The sequence below is a fragment of the Vipera berus genome (assembly GCF_964194415.1).
Source record: "Vipera berus genome assembly, chromosome: 3".
Classification (NCBI taxonomy): Eukaryota; Metazoa; Chordata; class Lepidosauria; order Squamata; family Viperidae; genus Vipera; species Vipera berus.
The window spans coordinates 172,857,137-172,872,217 of NC_138204.1; the positions used below are offsets into that span (position 1 = coordinate 172,857,137).

Consider the following 15,081-nt stretch of genomic DNA (forward strand, 5'->3'; position numbering starts at 1 on the left):
ATTTTGTCCATCAATATAAATTTACAAAATTTACTATCAGAGGATATAAGAATGGCAGAAACCAGAAGCTATTTTCTGAGCACCATTCCCATGAGAATCAAATGAATCTCCACTCAGAAGCAGTTAGCCACAGAATATAGTGCTTGCTGGAAAACAACAACAGGAAAGAAAATTGACTTCAAAGCTACCTTGAGGACTTTCTAGAGCCAACTGATCTTATCTGGGTCATTTCTCAGGCACATATCGCACACCCATCTTTTCTCCCAGCATTCCGTCCTCACACACCCCACTGCTTTTGCAGTCGTTTCAAAGACAACTCCTGAGCATTACAGAGTGAAGTGTACTTCAGTCTTTGAGAATCCATACTTTGACTGGTGGGAATAGTATTTATTTATCATCACAAAAGAGTCAAAGTGCCTTCTTTGGATAAACAGAGAGACAGAGATTGCTTGCCTATATGGGGATGAAGGTCAGCTAAGGAAAAAAAATACAGGAAAAGCAAATAAATTATTTCATCCACTGGACTCAGAACCAGAGAAACAGAGAGTTATATTCTAAAAGAAGAACTGAAGCAAAGTCAAACATTAACTCTGTTGGGATGTTATCAGTTTCCTTACAGAAAATTCTTTTTTTAGGCTGTTTTCTACTGTTGATATATTAAAGTATGAAAGTGTGAATTGAACTGAACAACCAGGCAACGAATTCTTACAACAGTATCTTTGGCGTCTCTGGAAGAGTGTAATAAATTGCCTTTAAAAAAAAGCTAAAACAATAGCAGTTCAAGGTGCACTATTATGAACAGTGAAATATATATTTTTCCCAATTAATGGCCCTATGCAAATATTTCACAATTGTCATTGAAACAGCAAGTATGAAACAACTGCCCTGAAACAATAAGCATGTCCGTAAAAGCATGTATATGAGTACAGATACTCTCCAAGAAGGATCTAACTGCCTTCTATGGAAAGGGAATTCTATGGGCATCTAATTTGCTCATGAAGGAGCTTTTATTTTATGACTCAGTGTAGGACAATTGGAGATGAAACACCCATCCCAGAATCTGTATATTTTTTTAAAAAAATGTATTTAATAAAGCAGAATATTAAAAAAATAATGAAGGGGAAAGGAAAGAGGAAAGGAAAAGGAAGTAATACAATATGTAATTAATATGTAATATATTATTATTATTATTATTATTATTATTATTATTATTATTATTATTATTATTATTATTATTATTATTATTATTATTATTATTATTATTAGCCTAAACCAATCAATTACAGGAGAAATGACTTTTCCCTAAAAGTTATGGACTGACATCCATCACCCTGGTCAAGCGCAGGTTGATAAACAGATGATTTTCAGCTTCCCAGTCTAGGGCTCAGCTTGGTCTGTTGCTGTTGTTGCTTTCAACGTGTTGTTTTTGTTTGATTATTACTTAGAACTATAGAGTCATAGAGTTGGGAAGGTGCCCTAAAGGTCATCTCATTCAACCATCTGCCTATACAGGAAATCCTCTACTATGAATTTGCTAATTGTATGTGTATTTGAATATATCTCTGCGTGTGTAACTTTTGTTTTGCAAACGGTCTTGAGAGCAAATTTTGGGAAGGCAAAATAGGGAATAAGTCAGTGCTTTGCAACAGAAGATTCAATGATGGATATCTCCACTTGCATCAATCTCAGTTGATGCAAGTCTGTGGGGGGGGGGAAATCTCTATTTTTAAACTTTGAATTCCCTCAAAGTTACACATAGTAATCTTGTCATCGATTCTCAACATAAACTTTTCCTATGGCTTCTGTATACCCAGATTCTGAGATGCTGGTCATCATTTTTCACTATTCTTTACTGATGTCTTGCAAGTCTGAATGCACTTCTCCCCTCCCTTCTTTTATCATTGTGTGGAAAAGGGAAGGGCTTGCCTGATACAAAAGAAGAAAAGTAACATTTTCTCATGTTAGTTTTTTTGGCCTGGGCTTCGGCCCCTTTTATCTTACTACTGACTTGGTAGCAGCTCTTCCTCTTGTCCTTCAAGGCTATTCCCTTTTCCCTCTATCCATCCAGATAACTTTCAATTATCTGTTAAGGATAGTAGTAGTTGCATTACTCCTTATAGAAGATACCAACAGATAGGCATCCCCTGAAGGATGTATCTGTGAATTTTACTTTATTTAAATTTCCAGGACCTATATGGCTGTCTAACTCTAATCAGCTCACCAAAATCCATTAAAAACATGGTTAGAAATAAATGTATCTTTCCCCCCAGGTGCCAAACCAAATATGCTCCCAGTTCACCCCCCCATCCTACCTCAGTGCTTTGGAGAAGAGGCAGGTCTTTACAGCTCTCCAAATGGTTTGTGCGGGAAAAATCAGTTAGATATATTTTTTTAACAAAGTTTAAAAAATCTTGTGGTGTTTTTTTTTAAATCCTGGACATTTCTAATGTAAGAAACTTTGAACTCTTAGAAATTAAATAAAGATACCTTAACTCAGTTATTTATTATATATATTATATATTATTATATATATTATATATTTATACTGTATATATATACTGGAAGACTCAGAAGCTTCACAAGCAGCCCCATTCACTCTAACACAGCATACATTTGGCATTTCACCTAGCATGCTCTCAACCATCCTAGTAAATGGAGTATTCTCCATGCAGAGGCTCTTTTTTGAGGGGAGAAGTCAAGTTTTTAATCTCCTTTCAGAAGTATAGTCATTTATTTATTTATTTATTTATTTATTTATTTATTTATTTATTTATTTATTTATTTATTTATTTATCAATGGGACAACTGGACCAAGACCTTCACATGAAGACAATCCTTCTCAAATTATCTGAAAGGAGCAGATGCACCAAACCACACCAGATTCAGTCTGAACAGCTAATGATCCATTGTAATAGAATCCCAAGAGTTATTCCAGTGTTTCAGGACTCCCACACACTCCTGTTCATTGAGCTATTGGTTTTGATGGGTGCACACAAAGAAGAAGAAAAAAATGATGATGGGTAGTTTGGGTGGTTTCTGATCTTTCTGTTCTGGATGCCAAAAAATATTTTATTTCAACAACTATCAAGGTGTGTCAGAATCTTTTTTCGCTTGGAGCAACAATGATGTTGTCAAGCATTTCGAGTCAGACCTGCCCAGAAGTTTGGGTGGAGAGATATTCTGTGTTATACAGCATCTTCAGTGCTCCCTTGTGAGGAAGCCAGAGGTTGCTCCAAAGCCTGGGTGGAAGAACATCTGTGCAGTGTCTTTTTACAGGCATTGCCACTGGGGGGAAGGGAAAGGTACAGACACCTGGAGCATTATTGCCCCTTCCTTGGATTTAAGAAACTACAGATGAAATGGACTGGCTTCCTTGCAGAGCAGCTGCTGTGCTGTTTATTTTAATGGTAAGATGGATTTTCAAAACTTTTTTTTAATATAAAAATCCAAATATTGATTTCTTGCAAAGGATCTTTTGTGTGTAGGTGATTTCTGGGGTTCCATTTTGTTTAAGTTAATGCTGATGGTGCAGGAATTTCTTAACTTAATTAATGGATATTCTTAAACTGTTTATTGGAAATCTAGTTTTATTTTATTTAAGATGAAGTTGGAGATACTAGAAAAGATTTTGAGTGCAATCCTCTTTCTTACGAAAGTGTAAATCCTTCACATTCAGGACATATTTCTGTATGTATAAGCATGGTAACACAGTAATAATAATAATAATAAAGTTGGAAGGGACCTTGGAGGTCATCTAGTCCAACCCCCTGCTCAGGCAGGAAACCTTATACCATTTCAGGCAAATGGCTGTCCAGTCTCTTCTTAAAAACCTCCAGTGTTGGAGCATTCACCACCTCTGGAGGCAGGTTGCAGTTAGTCTAAATGGAATCAAGATTTGGGTTTTAATTTGAATTAAAAGATTAAAATTGAATGATATACAAATATCATTACATTGTCCACTCTAGATTGAATGTTGATTTCAAAAACATGTGCATGTGGAATTAGCATGGACCTCCATCATATTAATGCTTTTGGCTCTAATGCTTTTGGCTCTAATTTCCTAACTAAGGGAAATAGAGTTGATGCTAAGACCTGACAGGTGTAGAATTCATCTTAATGCTCAAGAATTCAATACTGAGAACCATGGAGAGGCTGAGGGTGTACGTTCATCACCGATATTCCCCCCATTCATAATTTCATAGCTTTTCTGGTATTCACAATTTTAACAATTAATTCTAAGTTTTAAGTAAACAAAACATCTATGCTGCATATGTGTGTGTGCGTGTGTGTGTGTGTGTGTGTGTGTGTGTTTTGATGTGAAATTCTGTAACTCATTTCTACAACAAATGAAGCCAGCTCTGCTGTTTTTACTTCAGTAAAATCAAGCTCATCTGGAGAGACAGCTGTTCAAAAACTAACAAAAATATTTGGTACAACAAACAGGCTTCTTTAAATCTGGAGTGTTGCTTACAATGTGGAAATGGAATGGGATTAGGCTGTTCACCTAACAATCCACACTTCTCTGATCAGCTAGCATACCAACTGCAGCCTCAGTCAGTTTTACTTGCAGCATCGTGTCTTTTAGCACAAAATCCAGATCCATTTTTCAAACTTTCTTTAAAAGAGATAGACCTACAGGCCTCAATCTAAGCTACTTGCAACTCATATCATGAATCCCACTAGTTTCGGGTCCTAGGTATTTGCCAACAAATTTTCTTTTGGGGCCTTCTTTGGGAGGACTTTCAGTATGCTCTTAATATTGTATTGAGAGGGAAGCTGGTCCTCATTTTTCAAAGAGAAAATGGATAAATTTATTAGATATGCTGAATCTCTTTAACATACCTTACTGGTGAAGTGCTGTGATTATCAAAAGCAGAACCAACAAATAATTCAGAATAACTTTGGAGGTTTTATATGAAGAAGTAGAATATAGGCCTTTGCAATATCATAGATAATTACATAGATCACAATATAAAATACATTGAAACCTATTTATGATTGATTGTCCTTGGAAGGAAGGAATATGCACTGCTGAACATGTGAAATCCAAACAGTTATATGCATGGAAGATTCAACTATTAGTCTTATTCATAACAAATTATATTTAAAAGGGAGATGATATGATATTTCCCATCTCCAAATGTTTATTTCAAGAGACCAAATTATACAGTTGGGTTGGGTTTAGAGTATATGTATTGACTTGTTTTAAGAAGGCAAAGTAGCATAATACTTTTGCCACCTGCCACCTACTTTTGCCACCTAATAAAAACTGGTTTATTGCTACCATTCATACTTCACACAAAATGATTTGTAGTTTGTAGCAGCTAAACACTCTCTTTTTCTTAATTAAAAATGAGTTTGGATTGGTTCAATAATATAAATTTAAGTTTCAGCCAATTTCAGAGATCTAAATAATTTTTCTCCAAGTTTTTTGTCTTTCTGCAATCATCATTAGTACACAATTCATTTAAAGATTTGGAATACAAATCTTGGCTAATTCACTATCCTCCAACCTATTGCCTTATATTGCTAGATGGCATGATCAGGGTTGTAGTCCAAGACATCTGGAGGGCATCAGATGACAGAAGTTTCATTTATTGGAAGTTACAGTCCATCTGCAAGAGCATGTGATCTGTGGGTGGATTATTTTTTCAGTAAAGATTAACAATCTTAAGAAAAGTGAACTGTTTTCATGTAAATCTAAATACAAAACAGGTAATAGCTTGTTATCAAAACTCTTGTAGCAAGATCACTGGTTTATCTCCAGATTCTTAAGAGTTTTAGGAATGCTTACCTTTTTTTCAACAACCCCTCCCAAAAAAATTAGTATCCATTAATAATAATAAGCTGTTGGCCCAAAGGGAAAACACCATTGATTTCCAAAAGTGAACACTGGTTGTATCCATTCACTTAAAAAAATGTAGGGTTTACGTCAGAGAAATATCAAATTCTACAGGGCACTCACATGAAATTTTGGCTAGGGTTAGGAAAATGGAAAATGCTCCAGAATCAAAGAATGCTAAACTGCTTCCAGATCTTTTCCCCAAATCTCACCTGAGTAGCTGATGGGTAGATTAAGATTAGCAATTTTGTTCTTGTATTACAAGCAATGGAAGACAACAATTTAGGGGGGAAAGGGCCTGATAAAAAGAGAAGCATTTCTCTATCTTCCTTTAAAAAGTATTTTTGATGAGTTGCAACCTGCAAAGTATTAAAACAAGAAAGCTTGCCAGCATCTGAGTCTCTAACTAAAGCACAGAATTAGTTTATCTACCATGCTGCTGTCACCAGAAGAGATATTTGAAAATTATTGATACTATGATTTTAATGCACAGCCCACACCTGATTCATGCATATTCAATATGTAAAATAAAGAACCTAAATTCTCTCACCAGCAAAGAACAAGCCAATTTCTATGCAACAGAGCTAAACCGTCTTTGTATTCTTTATAGCAGGGGTCTTCAAACTTGGCCCTTTTATGACTCGTGGACTTCAACTCCCAGAATTCCTCAGCCAGGCACATTGGCTGAGGAATTCTGGGAGTTGAAGTCCACGAGTCATAAAAGGGCCAAGTTTGAAGACTCCTGCTTTATAGTCTCTAACATAAAGAAAAGGCAAAGGTCCTCCCAAGTACTGCCACTTGTATGAAGCTCATAAATGCTCATAAGAATGAGCATCCCCGCCCATTGTAAAATACATGTTTAACCAGTTGAATGGGTCTCAGGAGAATAATTACAAGGGTGATGGAAAGACATCTCCAGGTGTGCATCTAAATTAGGATACAGGTATGCACAAAGCCCTGTATTCATTCAGAGAGCTCCTAACTTGGATCACATTCAATCAGTTTATGATCAAATTAGCAATATAGTACAATATACTATCAAAATTCTCTCTCTCTCTCTCTCTCTCTCTCTCTCACACACACACACACACACACACACACACACACACACGAATACACACTGATGTTGTAATCCTACTTAAAGATAAATTTAAAAATTAAAGTTAAAGGAACTGAAGGCAACCTTAATTCCTGGTGATTTTATAGAGACATTCCCATTGGGGTTTGGTGACAATATTAGAAGTGTTTTAACACTGCCATTTTTTCAATGTAGCCAACTGCCCTACTTTGATTAGCTTTTGATACAATCCTACTTATCTGGGAATAAACTTTAAGGGCCTTATTTCTAAGTAAATAAGTCAAAGACAGTGATGCAAGCTGAGGGTCTTTTTGGTGGGAATTTGAATATTTAATATTATTTATGTTTGAAGACATTACTGCCTGGTAGTTGATGGCAGAATTATAGAATTCTGGAGATAATTTAATAAAAGAAAGAAAGATCTAATCTTGTACAGTTGGAGTGTTGGCTCAGGAATCAAATACCTAGTCCAAACTGCTGATACAACTGCATACTACAATGACACAATGATGACTAATAGCATAATGTGCTCAAATATCCAGCTTTGTTCACAGCAACATTCTGCTTATCTTCAAAGGGAGCAGACCCAACTCCTAGAATGAACAGCACTGGGAAAGGGAACAGATCTGGAATTAAGGGCATGTTCAGTCATTTGGTTGCAAGTAGGTGGAGTAGGGAGTATTTCATAATTGCATATAATATTGCTTTGGCAAGAACCACAGTGAATTAATTCCTGTTTGCAGTTGGCTTTGAAGCTGAAATTGCAAAGCAGCATGCTAAAGTTAGGGAACTGAGGCAACTCTCATTTACAATATTTTCATCTTGAACAAATGCTCATGATTTGGTCCTGATATTTATAAACAAATACACCCATACTTACCGCACAAAGAGGTCAAAGCTGAAGGCCACTTCTTATTCTGTTTTTACACATGTAGCCCAAATAAGATCAGATGAAGAATGGAATTTAAAACCTCAATAACTTCAGACGACCACTGTTGGCATTAAGGAATGCAATACAATTTACCTTCAGGTTTTTTTTCTTGGTGTATCATGGAGAATTAATCTTTGTTTTTGCTAATTTAAAATGTTTTACGTACATCTTTTCTGATTACCCAAAAACAAACATGTTCTGTCTAGCACCAGAGTAAAAATTGAATTACAGTCAGATTTTCTGTTTAAAAAAGGATCAGAGAGATTAACCATTCCTTCTCAGTTCCAGGAGAGGCTCTCAAAAAAGGTAAGACAGGAATCAAAGCCCCTCCCTTTCTCTATATGTGTTGCCACATGTAAAGAAGTGATGGGGCTTTGAAGACATAGTCACCCTGACAGCTTGATTTTTGTGGGGCTCCTGCAGACACAGCAGCTAGTTCGACAATTAAAGATGATATTTGATAGCTGCAATATTCCATTCTAAGGCTGGATTCATTTGTCCCAAACTATCTGTTTCAGCTGGCAAAAGTTATTAACATTTGCTACTAATAAGGCTACTAACTGAGATTCCAACTTTAATTTCATATACTGACTTAGATCAATCATTGAATTACTCTTGAGAATTTTGTCAACCGACTTATCTTTTTGATTGTGTATTCTTCTTAACCCTATGCCATAGAAATCTTAAAGAAATCACTATACCCAGAAGAGGTGAGCAGCCCAAAGAAATATCTGTGTTAATTGGCTTTCCGTTTTTTAACTATAAGAAACAATAGTCTGCATGCTTGGACTTTGGAAGAGGACCTTGGACCTCTCACTGCAAACAGCAGTTGGTTTCTAGAGAATTTCTTTCCCAGTTATTTTATGCTGCATTCCCAGCTATCTTTTACAGCATTTCCTTGAATGAATTATACTGTTGTTGACAAAAGCTTGAGCAATTGATTGTGCCTCATCAGAACTGTGATAAAACTATACATAGCTATTAGTTTTGTCGTATATAAAATCAGGGCTTTTTTTCTCATAGAACGCTCAGAACGGCGTTCCGGCACCCTTTTTTGCACAAAAAAAGGCTCCCTCTATTGGCTTTAGGAGTAGGCAATCTTGGCTCTTTTTTATGACTCGTGGACTTCAACTCCCAGAAATCCTGAGCCAGCCACGCTGAGGGGAAAGAGAGAGGTTTCCAAGCTGAGCCATGCTGGCTCAGGAATTCTGAGAGTTGAAGTCCTTGAGTCATAAAAGAGCCAAGGTTGCCTACCCTGCACTAGAGGAGGACATTAAAATTATTTACAAGGTTACTTCTTTAGGAACTAAACTTTTAGAATCTAAAACAGCTAATTCAAAAAAGCCAACAGGAAAGAACCTCACATTTTTCATCTGCTTCTGTCTTTTGAAAGATAAGATTAGATAACAAAATAATCTATTTCCTATGTTAACATCTCTGCAATGAAATCAATAAAGGTAACAGGAAAGAAATGAGAAACATTTTTCTCAGTGTAATATGTCTAATTTAGCTGATGCTAGAAAAAAATAGTATCTTTTGTACACTCTTGAAAACTATTTTGAATCTATAACCATCTATTACAACTAAACCACTTTAAATTAAACAATTCTTAAGAATGAAATATTCTTAATTTGGACTTTACTTTTACTGTTTGGACTGTTGTGTGTTTTGAAAAATAGATTATTTAGAATCTAGTTATGTTGCACTTCAGTCTTTAAATAATTAACCTAGTATATACATAACAATATATAATGTTTTCCATGGTGAGCTTAACATCAATAACCACATTTATTAAAAAGACTAAAATAATTTCTGGTGGTATTATCTGTACATTAAAATTTTGTTTAGTCACAATCTTTCACTTTTCACATTCTGGACAAGCAGTGATCATGTATCCTAGCAAAAGATGTTACATATGTGCATAAGTGTAGTCAGTAGCATATGCCTTTTTAAAAATATCAAACATGCAAAAAACCAAAAATAAGTCCAAAATATCAGTATTACATCCAGAAATGCCAGCTTTGCAACCAATATTTCTCATCCATAACTATGGCACCCTAATGATACCTGCATACATGCAAATGCTTCTCTGGGATCAGTAACGCAGCAGAGATTGCATTTTCCTTCCAGTAACAGATTGCTGGGAAATACCAAACATGGCCTTGAGAATTCCAATGTTTGTTACAAATTTTTCTGGATGTGGTTGGAAAGAGGCTGTTTGGCGCCGGAGACCACTGCCACAAGGAACACAGCTCTGGGTCGGGGTTCGGAGCAGCTCCGGGTGGGGGCTCAGCACGGGCCATGGCATGGCAACTGCGGGGAGGGGAATCCCGACAGCAGCCGTGGGGAGAGGAATCCCCACAGCATGTGGCTCTGAGCCGCAGTGGCAGGGGTGCAAAGGACGGGCAGCAATGCCATAGCAAGACACAGGCATCACTCCCAGTGACAGCACCTCTGAGTTCTGGCACCCTTTTTTTTAGAAAAAAAAACACTGTATAAAATGCATACTTTAAACCATTACTGGAACAAATGAAAATATCAAATATTAAGATCAGAGTATAATTTATCAAGCAACATTTCTCCCATGCAATTATTAGAAAAATCAATCACAGATTGCATCATATATGCTTTCAGTCAGTGCTCAGAAATTATGGTTTTTGGTTTCAGACTGCTTAATTAAGAATCAACTCTCCAATAAAACAACTTATCCAATAAAACAAAGGGTGAATTATACATGCTTCCGTACAATATGTGGAATGTGTAGCTATATATTGCTTACAGAAAGACAGAAAGACAAAAATACACATACATTCACCTCACGCTAACAGTTTTCTAATGGCAAGAAGCAATATTAACATCTTTTAATTTGGGAATGACACATCTTCTCTTTTCTTTAACAAAAAATTATAGCTGAGAAGGACCAATGTATCTGCTTGTCTCTTCTTAATTTTTCCTTCAGGTAAATAGTTTCTTAACAGGTATCACATAACAAACACAAAACATATCTATTGTACTTAGTGCTTCTCTTCTAATGAAGAGCAGAAGGCATCATTAAGTTCTTTTGTACAAATCTTATTTAAACCTATCTGAAGGCCCTTCATGAACACTCTTGTGTTTTGATGCTGTTACTATTTATTCTAGTAAATAATGGCAAAATTTCTCAGTACAAAAATTTATACAATTATTGTGTCCTAAAATATTTCAATTCAAAAGTTATTCTCTACAGGCTTACTAGGAATGTTCCATTCACAATGATAAATGTTATACTGTAGTTATTAATATCTACTGCCATAGAATGCTTTGTCACTCTATTTTTATATGAAAGGACATGATAGAATTTTTAGCAAGTATTAAGAGAATAAAAGAATTATCTGAGGATTTGCAGTTCTAACAGATCCTCAGCCAATTCTCCTATTCTCTTAAGGAAAACCATCAATGAATAGCCTACAAACTATTTATTATGGCAGAGATTGAGAATATAGTTTGATGTATACCAGACACAAAAGTTATCCCCATATGGCATCACTGCATTTGAAGCCCTGTTTGCATGTCTCTTAATGAAGTATAACAAGATCTTGATTCCATAGCAACTGCAGGCGAGAAAAGTCAGACATATCTTATTATGAGTCATACAATAGGGTATCTAGGATTGAGGGTTTTTTCCCTGCAGCTGATATAGAATGAAAGTCAGGACGTATACCTGTCATTAGGAGGTATGTAAGCATGTCCTACATAAACATTCACCACCCACCACACCCTGAATTAAGCTGTGACGAATTCCCAGAGGAGCAGGCTTTGGGGAATCCACTGTAGCCTTAGCAATTGAAGTCAAACTGGTATGAAATAATCAGTAACAATATCCTTACTTTTCAAAGGAGAAGTCAGCATAATGCAACTAGGATAGGCCCAGATGCAGTGGTGGGATTCAAATATGTGAGCAACCGGTTCTCTGTATGGATGCCGCTTCTGGAAGTCCATTCTGGGCCTAGACAACAAAAAATTAGCTGCCGGTTCTGCCAAAGTGGTGCGAACTGGTTGAATCCCACCACTGCCCAGATGGTTTTCTTCTCTTCCAAATGTTTTAGCAGAGAAATTGGTTGAATATATATTCTCTGAATTTCTTCTGAAGGAGAAATTCATCAGTGATTTCTCAAAATCAAGATTTCCCTGTAAAAATTGAATAAGGCCTTCTATTTACCCCATGGTGAAATGGGCAGCCAATAAATTGGATAAATAAATAAATTTTAAAAGTCCAGTGGAAGAAGCTCTCTTGTGAAATCTTCTTCTGGGTTTAGTTGAAATATAGGAAATCAGAAAGATGGTGGAGTAGATAGAGGAAGAACTGTCCAGGGAAAGACACAATATAAGCACACACCTGCTCTTGTCTATCCTGGAACTAAAAAAGTACATCAAAATTTCCTATTTGGATTTGTCCCAAATTGTCTTCTGCTTTGAAATACTTTATAAAGCAAAGTGACTTTCATTGAATTGAAACTTGCTATTGGGAAGTGAGGGATAGAATTTTCCTGTTTGCAACTGAATACGGTAAGCAGACTGGAACTTGATGTTTGTCCTATCCAGGGGTAATATCATGCATCCACTATTTCATCTCCCCAAACCTTCAGCAGCAATATAAAGACCACCCATAATTGCTTTTCCTGCTGCCCACTTGATATACTGACAACAAGACCATAACTACTTCACCCTGAGTTCCTACAGCAACAAAAATCCCACCATTCCTGCAAGATGGCCAAAAGAAAGAAAAGAACAGAAAACAGCCCGAAATTTTACATGTTAGCTCCTAAATTCTGCAGGTAAGGGGAAAACCAGCAAAACTCTTGTCATGAATTGGGCAAAAACCATCAAAGGAAGAGTTTCCTTACAGGAGTTGAACATTAAAAGGTGGGAAAAGGAGTAAGGCAACAGTTCCTTCCACTAGGCAAAGGAAGGCAGAGCATTAAAAAAAAATTCTTAGCTCAGCAGTAATTTTAATTACACAGCTGTTGAGCCAGAAATAAATAATCTCAGCTCTTCAATACTGCTGATCTCATGGGAACACAAAATGGTTTTAAACTGGTTCGGGGGAAAAACCCTACTCAGTATGCACATATCTAAGTTTGCAGTTCTAGGAACCACCCATATCATTGGACCTAAAAAAAGTGCTATGGATTTATAATCAATAACTTTATCATGGGGAGGTGAGGCAAAGCCATAATAAGCACATTGAAAAAAACAAGTGCTTCTTTAGCATTAGTTACACTCTTCTGAACAAGAACAAGCTCTTCCTTTTTTATTTCTTCTCTCATAAAACATGCCTGAGTGTGAAAAAATTTCTTTGGAGCTGCTGTTTTTGAAAACCATTATCTTTAGTACTTGCCAACCACCAGGCCTTTCCATCTCTTCAAATAGTATGGGAGGGGCTTTGTAATCTTTTCTTTGCTATTAGCTGAAAAAAACTATTAATACATAATAAATAATTAACATTATGATTTTTCGCAAAAGGACCTGAAAGATTTAAATAACAAGTAGAGATTGGAAGTTAAATCTCTTGTTTTAAAATATTTTTGGACAAGTGATGGCCAATACCCCCTTGCACTTCTCTAAGTTTGTGAGGACAGCATTATTATACAATTAAAGATTTGTATCCTTAAGGAATGTGATGCTTTCAACTCGGTTTGGTCAAACTGACTTATCAACCCTGCATTCCTAGTTACAGCTAGGTCCCAAATTGTACCATATGTGAGGGCCTTGGTGCTCTCTGAGTTTGGTTGGTTTCCTGCAGACATTTCATCACCAAATAACAACAATGCTAAAAGGGACTTATAGCATGGACTTTCCCTTTTAGCACTGATGATGTTATCTAGTTTGGTAATGAAATGTCTACAAGAAACCAACCAAACTCAGAGAGCACCAAGGACCCCACAGTTCAACCTTGAATTACAAATATTCTCTTACATTGATGGTACCTATGTTTAGAACTGGGTTTAGTGTCAACTCTAGGACACCAGGAATGGACTTCTTTCTTTAATTTCTAGCTAAAATGGTTATTTTCTCTGGCAGGGTTAGCTCCCCAGTAGGAAGAACTGATTCTATCAAATACATGGCTTTTGATATAACAAGTTCAAGATGCAAGACAGGTTCCTGTCCTGGGAAACATACCATCTAAAATTTATTATAGGAGAAACTACAACATCAAAAGAAATTTTAATATATCATTTTTTGCTATTTAAATTTAAATATTTAAATATTACTTCACAGCTGCTAATTTAATTTAATTGGACAAAATATTCCAATTACTTTTTTAAAAAAAATCATAAGCACAACCAGATGCATGAATATAAGTTTTGTTTGCCATTGCAATTCAAGCACACTTTGGACTGTGTACAAATTTAAGATTTAAAACAGTTAAAACCATCTCATATGCTGTAACCTCTCTGTTCACATCAATGCTCAAATAACTATGCTGTCATTATGCTAAAATAAATATTATGTAACTGATAGAAAATAATTTTGCTTCATTCTCATGTGCAATTCCTCTTTCTTTTTCTTTTTTGAGTCCCTTATGGTCCCTTGGAGAACCAGTATTGTTTAATAGTTAAAGTGCTAGATTAAGAATAGAGAGATCCAAGTTCTAATGCTCCCTAGCACAAAGATATCTCCCCCTAACTATTCCCTCTTAGCATCAGGCTTTGTGACAAGACTGTCAGTAAGCTTCACTGTATGAACTTCATGTTGTGTTGTAGAGTAATATAATTGTCCTATATTGTATTATGTATTGTATAATTGTGTGTGTGTTTATAATCTGAATGCAAATTTCATGGGGAAGGTGTAGCTCTAGAGAAGTCTCCATACATATACACCCAAACTGCTTTGTCTTTTATTTTTCTTTTAAAACATATCTACATCATTTGACAAGCTCTCCATCTAAAGACAATGCTCAACCTATATATATTCTATAACTTAAAATAAAACAAATAAGTAATACAAATATTAAAATATATAAAACAAGCCGGAAGCCAGAAATATTGGAATAGTGCATCATGAATCAAAATTTCAGTCTTCACCTGAACCAAAATGAAGTTCACACATATCTTATGCTTCTACAGACACACCCAGATTTTTGGTGCTATGGGAAAAATCATCTTGAAAATCCTCATATCTTGGGAGTGGCTTGTCATTCCAGAAGCCTTAAGACATAGAAAGTGCCCATGTTCTCCTTTACATATGGAA

General features: G+C 35.9%; 1 protein-coding gene across 1 annotated transcript in view; it reads left to right on the forward strand.

Annotated features, from left to right (window-relative positions):
• Positions 1-3,359: 3,359 nt before the first annotated feature.
• Positions 3,360-15,081, forward strand: part of LOC308667057 (desmoglein-4-like) — a gene marked incomplete at both ends in the record, with an annotated part of 33,300 nt that continues 21,578 nt past the window's right edge. The window contains one exon of the mRNA XM_081326121.1: positions 3,360-3,407. Coding sequence (XP_081182247.1) covers positions 3,360-3,407 — 48 coding nt within the window. The remainder of the gene's footprint in view (positions 3,408-15,081) is intronic.